The sequence below is a fragment of the Danio aesculapii genome, chromosome 23 (assembly GCF_903798145.1).
Source record: "Danio aesculapii chromosome 23, fDanAes4.1, whole genome shotgun sequence".
In the NCBI taxonomy this organism is placed as follows: domain Eukaryota; kingdom Metazoa; phylum Chordata; class Actinopteri; order Cypriniformes; family Danionidae; genus Danio; species Danio aesculapii.
Window position 1 is genome coordinate 3831881 of NC_079457.1, and position 8945 is coordinate 3840825.

General features: G+C 35.2%; 1 protein-coding gene across 1 annotated transcript in view; it reads left to right on the top strand.

Moving 5' to 3' along the window:
• The first annotated feature begins 1137 nt into the window (after positions 1-1137).
• znf341 (zinc finger protein 341) overlaps positions 1138-8945 on the top strand; it is a 12671-nt gene continuing 4863 nt past the window's right edge. The window contains exons 1-3 of the mRNA XM_056449997.1: positions 1138-1193; positions 4545-4652; positions 6002-6177. Coding sequence (XP_056305972.1) covers positions 1163-1193; positions 4545-4652; positions 6002-6177 — 315 coding nt within the window. The 5' untranslated portion in view covers positions 1138-1162. The remainder of the gene's footprint in view (positions 1194-4544; positions 4653-6001; positions 6178-8945) is intronic.

Here is an 8945-nt window from a genome sequence, read left to right on the forward strand (position 1 = left end):
TATCTATCTATCTATCTATCTATCTATCTATCTATCTATCTATCTATCTATCTATCTATCTATCTATCTATCGCTTAACAAATAAAAATAATATATTTAAGATATAAAAACTATTTAATATTTAAAAATAATAATTATTATTAATTATGATAACATTTGAATAATACTAATGTTTGTGCATGCAAACTTATAATTTATTTTACAGATATTAAAATTGGTTTTGAAACTAATAAAAATGTTAATTTAGACTAAATAATTCTAAATAATACATTTAATCATAAAAAATAACATTTTATTTGAATATATAAAATTGTATATTATATTCTTATATACTTACATATTTAATTTAATATGAAAATCACAAGAGAATAATTATCAATGAAATGACAAAAGTTAAATATTACAATTGATATTAAACCTGTCACCAATGTAAATCAAGGTAACTCCAATGTAACACAATGTAGCTTGATGTACAAATGTCTCCTCTGAAAAGTATTTATGATGGCAGTACTTTTTAAAATTATTATGTATTATTTTTTATTTTATTTTAACATCTACATATTATTTTATTATTATTTATTTATTATTATTTTAAGGTATTGATTCCCTCATCTGTAAGGGGTTAAATAGTTGGGGAAGGGGCTGTTCTGAAAACAAAAAATGATATTACATTTAAAATAAAATATTACATTTCCATAATGTATTTTTTAATTACTATACAATAACTTAATAGTGTATAATTTCAAGCATACATAAACAACAACCATTGCTAATTAAACATTTTAATAATATAAATTTGCATGTGCACTATAGACAAAATAATTATAACATCTTTACACAGCGCTTAAATCTTACTCTTATGAAACCAATTAAAATTTGATTTAGACTAATTAAATATATACGAAATCTTATTTCATCTTATTTAATAAATCCCTAACTTCACACCAAAAGTAAAATATGTTTATATCAAAATACAAAAAAAATGCATAAATTAATGTACTAATTTGAATATATACACATATTTAAAACCACAAATGTAATTCTGATTCCTTGAAACTAACTAAACTGCATAGCAAACACTATCAAGTAAACTTTGTGTGAAGTGTGAATATTATTGTAATAAACTCCGCCCACCGCCGGCGTTAAACAGAGGAGCTTCAAGATGGCGCAGGCAATATTTGAGGTTCTAGAAGGTATTAATGAACTTTATTTACAATCCCGCACACAATATATAGCATTATTTTATAATTACACTGAAAATGCATGAACGCGCGAGACAAATATCACAAAGAAGCGCATTTTGCACAGCTGTTTCGGTTTACGTAAATGACAGGGGGTTGAATAATACACAAATATTTGTTAAATATATTAGCGCAATATTACGCTTTGTTTGATTTGTTAATTTTATTATATTTGTGGAGATATTGATGTAGAGGAGGGAGGAAGGGCGGTTGAAACAACAGCCTCGTGCCCGAATCATCATGGCGGAGGGAGAGAGACGGAAAAGCCAACAAACAACATCTCCGCTTATAAACGAATTTATTACATAATAATTACACCATTACACAAAACACTGTCAGTTTAGTGTGGACAAATGTAACAATGTAGGTCTATGTATGTTCACAGTTGATTATTTTGTGTAAATACTTATATTATTACAGTCATAACTCGGTGATATTTTTATTTGTGTATTTAATCGCAACATCTAAATTTGCATTTGTTAACTTATCTTAGACGTAAAATACTTACATATAAATACTTACTAATGAAATACTTCAATATCACGGTGTGACATCATAAATCTAGCATTAACTTGTACATTGTTTACATTTATTACTATTATTTTATATTAATATTATATCAACTGTACAGATTTTGGTAAAATGTCAGATTAGTTGTAGTGTTAATGTATTTAAAGTGTTTTGTCATGTTTATTATGCTGCTTATGAACACATTTATTACATGATGATTACACTAATACACACTGTCAGTTCATTGTGGTAAAATGTAACTATTAGTTGGTAGATGTATGTCTGTGTATGTTTACATGTGATTATTTTGTGTTAATACTGATATTATAATCGTCATGACTCGGTGATGATTTAATTTGTGTATTTGTTTGATCATAATGTCTAAATTTGCATGTGTTAACGTATCCTAGAATGATAATACTTAAATATAAATACTTACTAATGAAATACCTTAATATAACGGTGTGACATTCATAAGTCTATAGCATTCACTTGTAAATAAGGTTATATTTATTAAACTAATACTTTATATAGGCCAATATATTACTATACAGAATTATTTTATGTTAATATGATAAGTCTATAATGTAGTTATTTTGGTCAAATGTCAGATTAGTTGTATTAATGTATTAAAGCTGTTTTTGGCATGTTAATTATGCTGCTTATAAACAATTTATTAAATCTTAATGTATAAATTTGCATTTGTTAACTTATCTGAGAAGTATAATATATAAATATAAATATTTACTAATAAAATACTTTAATATCACGGTGTGATATTCATAAGTCTATAGCATTCACTTGTGTCTAACATCATATTTTTTTAACAAATTATTAAATGCATTATGTAGGCCTATATATGAAGTATTTAGCTCATTTATTACGATACAGTATTATTTTATATTAAAATATTAAGTCTATAATGTAATTATTTTGGTCAAATGTCAGATTAGTTGCAGTATTAATGTATTGAAGCTGTATTTAACATGTTTATTATGAATTTATTTAATCTTAACATCTAAATTTGCATTTGTTAACCTACCTTGGAAGTATAATGCTTAATAATAAATACTTACTAATAAAATACTTTAATATCATGGTGTGGCATTCATAAGTCTATAGCACCTGTGCTTAACATCATATTTATTAAACAAATTAATAAATACATTATGTAGGCCTATATATGAAGTATTTAGCTCATTTATTACTATACTGTATTAATTTATATTAATATAAAAGTCTATAATGTAGTTATTTTGGTCAAATGTCAGATTAGCTGTAGTATTAATGTATTGAAGATGTATTTGGCATGTTTATTATATTAACATCTAAATTTACATGTGTTAACTTATCTTAGAAGTATAATACTTAAATATAATTACTTACTAATGAAATACTTCAATATCACGGTGTGACATCATAAGTCTTGCATTGCATCCAACGTTATATTTATTAAACAAATTAATAAATACATTATGTAGGCCTGTATATGAAATATTTAGCTCATTGTGCACATTTATTACTATATTATATTATATTATATTAATATGATAAGTTAACAGTAATGTAATGATTTGGGTGAAATGTCAGATTAGTTGTAGTATTAATGTATTGAAGCTGTATTTGTCATGTTTATTAATCTGCTTATAAACAAATTTATTACATAATAATTAACTAATACACTGAATACTGTTCGGTTAGTGTGGAAAAAAATTGACCTAATCTAAAATATACCATCTGTGTATGTTCACAGTTAATTATTCTGTATTAATACTGATATTATAATAGTCATGACTTGGTGATGATTTTATTTGTGTATTTATTTAATCTACATTTGCATTGTAGATGGCTTGTAACTTATCTTAGAAGTAATGATACAATAACTAAAATTAAAATGCTTAATAATCAAATACTTCAGTATTACGGTGTGTGTGTGTGTGTGTGACATCCACAATTCACTTGTGTGTAACGTTATATTTATTATTAATTAATGAATATACACTTGTGTCACTATATAAAAATAATGCAGAATTATGTGATTAAACAATCGGAATGATGTATTTAGGAGTCATGCAATTAGTATTAATACTATACTATACTTAATTCATTCATTCATTTTCTTTTCAGCTTAGTACCTTTATTAATCTGGGGTCGCCACAGCGGAATGAACCGCCAACTTATGCAGAATATGTTTTACACAGCGGATGCCCTTCCAGCTGCAACCCATCACTAGGAAACATCTATACATACTCATTCACACATACACTGCAGGGAATTAAGCTTACCCAATTCCCCTATAGCGCATGTGTTTGAACTGTAGGGGAAACCGGAGCACCTAGAGGAAACCCATGCCAACATGGGGAGAACATGCAAACTCCACACAGAAATGGCACCTGACCCAGAGGCTCGAATCAACGACCTTCTTGCTGTGAGGCGATCGTGCTACCCACTGCGCTACTGTGATACCCCCATACTATACTATACTAAACTATACTATACTACACTATTATTATTAACATAAGCCCTTAGCATGATCAATTAAATATAATACAATACACTCAAAATAAATGATGGGTTGTAAACCAGTGTTGGCTCAAAAATTACCAAAACCCAAATGCTGGGTTGAAAAGTGTCATTTAAATTTAATTAAAAACATAACCCAATGAAGGGTTTGTTTGACCATATTTAAACTCACACTGGGTTAAAATAACTCGGGAACTTTTATGTATTATTTTATTGTGTACTATTTATAATGATTTGCATTTAATTTATAATCTATTTGTGCTGTTTAAGGTATGGACAATCAGACGGTGCTCAATGTCCAGTCACTGTTAGATGGTCAAGGGGGAGTTTTGGATCCAAACACACAAAACGTTTCAGGAACAACAATCCAACCAATGGGTGAGGCTTATTTGTGCATTTATATGATTATACACTTACCGGCCACTTTATTAGGTACACCTGTCCAACTGCTCGTCAACGCAAATTTGTAATCAGCCAATCACATGGCAGCAACTCAATGCATTTACGCATGTAGACATGGTCAAGACGATCTGCTGCAGTTCAAACAGAGCATCAGAATGGGGAAGAAAGGGGATTTAAGTGACTTTGAATGTGGCATGGTTGTTGATGCCAGACGGGCTGGTCTGAGCATTTCAGAAACTGCTGATCTACTGGGATTTTCACGCACAACCATCTCTAGGGTTTACAGAGAATGATCTGATGAAGAGGAAATATCTAGTGAGCGGCAGTTCTGTGGGCGCAAATGCCTTGTTGATGCCAGAAGTCAGAGGAGAATGGCCAGACTGGTTCCAGCTGATAGAAAGGCAACAGTAACTCAAATAAGCACTCGCTACAACTGAGGTCTGCAGAAGAGCATCTCTGCACGCACAACACGTCCAACCTTGTGGCGGATGGGCTACAGCAGCAGAAGACCACACCGGGTGCCACTCCTGTCAGCTAAGAACAGGAAACTGAGGCTACAATTCACACAGGCTCACCAAAACTGGACAATAGAAGATTGGAGAAATGTTGCCTGGTCTGATGAGTCTCCATTTCTGCTGCCACATTCAGATGGTCGGGACAGAATTTGGCGTCACCAACATGAAAGCATGGATCCATCCCGCCTTGTATCAGTGGTTCAGGCTGGTGGTGGTGTAATGGTGTGGGAGATATTTTCTTGGCACACTTTGGGCACATTAGTACCAATTGATCATCTTGTCAATGCCATAGCGTATTGTTGCTGACCATATCCATCCCTTTATGACCACAGTGTCCCCATCTTCTGATGGCTACTTCCAGCAGGATAACGCACCATGTCATATAGCGTGAATCATCTTAGACTGGTTTCTTGAACATGACAATGAGTTAACTGTACTCAGATGGCCTCCACAGTCACCAGATCTCAATCCATTAGAGCACCTTTGGGATGTGGTGGAATGGGAGATTGGCATCATGGATGTGCAGCCGACAAATCTGCAGCAACTGCGTGATGCTATCATGTCAATATGGAGCAAAATCTCTGAGGAATATTTCCAGTACCTTGTTGAATCTATGCCACGAAGGATTAAGGCAGTTCTGAAGGCAAAATGAGGTCCAACTCGGTACTAGTAAAGTCTACCTAATAAAGTGGCCGTTATGTTAACAATAACAGATCTTATTTGTATATACATAATATTTACATTTTAATACTAATATTACTATAATTATTATTATTATTAATTAAAATGCATCTCCCATTAAATCTGCAGATGACGATGATGTGTTTCTCTGTGGTAAATGTAAGAAGCAGTTCAACTCTCTGCCGGCGTTCATGACCCACAAGCGTGAGCAGTGTCAGTCCAATACCCCGTCTCTGGCCACTGTTTCCCTGGCCTCCAACAACACCTACACCTCTGTCCCCTCCATCAGCGCCGCTAACAGACAGGTACAGCAAACATCGGTCATCAGTTCACCGGGTGGAAAAAAATCACAGATACACAGACACTGGAGTGTTTCAAAAGCTGTGTCAATCAGTTGGTCTGTCTTTAAGCTGATATACGAGTGATCCGCTGATGAATCCACTGATCTACATGGCTTTGAAATGCTTCCGTGTCCCTGTATCTATGTTTGCACTTAGTGAACAGTGGTGAAGAGTGGTGAACTGATGACCTTTACGGCCAATCACAGTCATTTCAACCTTTATTACAACCTAACAGACTCCTTCTCCTCACCATTTCTGTTTGTTGTCAAAACTGACAGCTGGAGGGGCGTGGTTAAATATTCTAGCTACGCCCAATACCTCACACAGACCTAAACAACAACATAGGCTCATTCGGAAAGCGTAGCCCTATATACATTTCTGAAGACTGCAAATTATGTAGCCAGAGAAACTTACAGCTGCATTTTGTCTTTAAAACAAACGCTACGGGGCAGTTTTACGTCGTTCCTTTTCATGCTACCAGCTGTTTGCTTAGCTCCGTATGGATGGCTTTCTCACTGTTACAGCAACGTGAAGTGATGCTGGATAAAGACAGTAAGGATCCAAACACAGGTTTATTAGTAGGATGGTCAGGCAAGCAACAGGCAACACAGGAGCAAACAGACGTATACGAGCAATTTATATAAGTTGTGGTTGATAAACAGGCAGATGGTTAGTACTGGCAGGCAGCAAGCAATGTAAACAAACAAACAAGGCAAGGGTCAAAAACACAGCAAGACAAGGCTAGGAAAACGCATTGTATTGTTCACTAACAGTTCAACAAGACTCAGCTCTAAAGTGTGTGTGTGCTGTATAAAGAGTCCTAGTAATCAATTCATGCGTAGCTTCAGCTGTGTCTGTCTGCAATCATGGGGATCTAGGATAGGTGTGTGAGTGGTGCATGACTGGACCTTGTAGTCCATTTAATGACAGATTTGTAGTTCTATGCAATACTGTGTGTTTACCAGCGATCTGCTCAGGCTGGATCGCTGGTGATCGTGACAATTACCAGTTTGTCCAGTGGCTCTCCATGTACATCGGCGGACTTAAGATGCAGAGAGGAGTTGACCACGATGCAGGGTTCGAATTTAGGGAAGAACGGTTTAGAAAGCAGGTAAAACAGAAGCAAAAGGCAAATAATAAAATAAACAAGTAAATAACAGGGTGAGAATGTGGTAAAATCTGAAAACTTGGTGAAAATCAGGTGATTTCTTTTCCTGGATAACTTTTGAAAACACTGCGGTTGGGATTTAGGGAAGTGGGTGGGCGGGTCAGTCTGTGCTTTTGAAAACATTATTGGTTGGGTTTACAGAGGGAGGAGGGTGGCTCAGTCGATCAGTCAGTCAGACAGTCATTAGCCGCTTTCACACAGTGATACTTGTAAATATCCAGAAAATTTCCAGAACGACCTTACCGGTAAATAAAAAAAAAAAAACGCTGTTCATACAGGTACGTACGTTCCGGAATTTTTCCGGAAAAAAGCCTTCACACATCCATTCCAAGACACAGGTTAATTCTGACACCATTAACCAGAAATTAGCTCTAAACGGCTGCGCTTGTATTTGTAAACATTTAACTAACATTACAAACTCTGTGGATGGATAAGCATTGTGAATAACTTCGATGAAAACATATAGAGAAACACTTTTGCATGTCGAGATGTTCATAGTATGTGTGTGTGCTGGCTTTACGTGCACACGCGAAGCGCCATGCAAATGAAGTAGAGCTTGACGGTAAACATTCATTCATTCATTTTCTCTTCGGCTTAGTCCCTTTATTAATCCAGGGTCACCGGCAACTTATCCAGCACGTTTTATGCAGCGGTTGCCCTTCTAGCTGCAACCCATCTCTGGAAAACATCCATACACACTCACTTACACTCATACACTACGGACAATTTAGCCTTCCCAATTCACCTGAACAGCATGTCTTTGGACTGTGGGGGAAATCGGAGCACCCGGAGGAAACCCACGCGAATGCAGGAAGAACATGCAAACTCCACACAGAAACGCCAACTGACCCAGCTCGAACCAGCGACCTACTTGCTGGGAGGCGACAGCACTACCCACTGCGTCGCTGACGGTAAACAAACAACGGCTTATCATAAGCATCTTATCGATAATTATTTACACAGTTGGCATTAAGAAGGAACATAGAAACGTGATCTGACTAACATCTAGCAGCTAAATGTGTCTGGAAAAATATTCAAAGGCTTTTATCTTCATAAACCGCGCGCATGCGAATGTGTTACAGTGTTCTGATTGGCTAAAGTAGACGTCTCACGTCAGCGCATTCTAGACATGAACGCGCTCTTTCTGGCAATCTTCCTTCTGTGTTCACACAGCGCAGCATTCTGGCAAATTACCGGTAATGTTACAACTTCATTTTCGTAAAATAGCCAGAACGAATTTACCGGTATTTTCAAAAAGGGCCTGGTAATTTTCCGGAAAGGTCTGTACGTGTGAAAGGGGCTATTGAGTAAGTCAGTCGACAGCTTCCTCTGGTGGATTTATGCAAGAACAGCAGACCCAAATGGCACTCACGAGAGATATTTGAGATCTGAAAAAGCATACACAGCGGCCTCTGGTGGATTCACAAAAACTGCAAAAAAAAAACGTAGCTCCTGAGACGTATTTGGTGCTCTCCAGGAATGCATATAGGGGTACATAATCAGAGTGAGCCTGGGTTGGAAAACAAACAGGACGTGTATATTCAGATTTCAATTAAAGATTGCA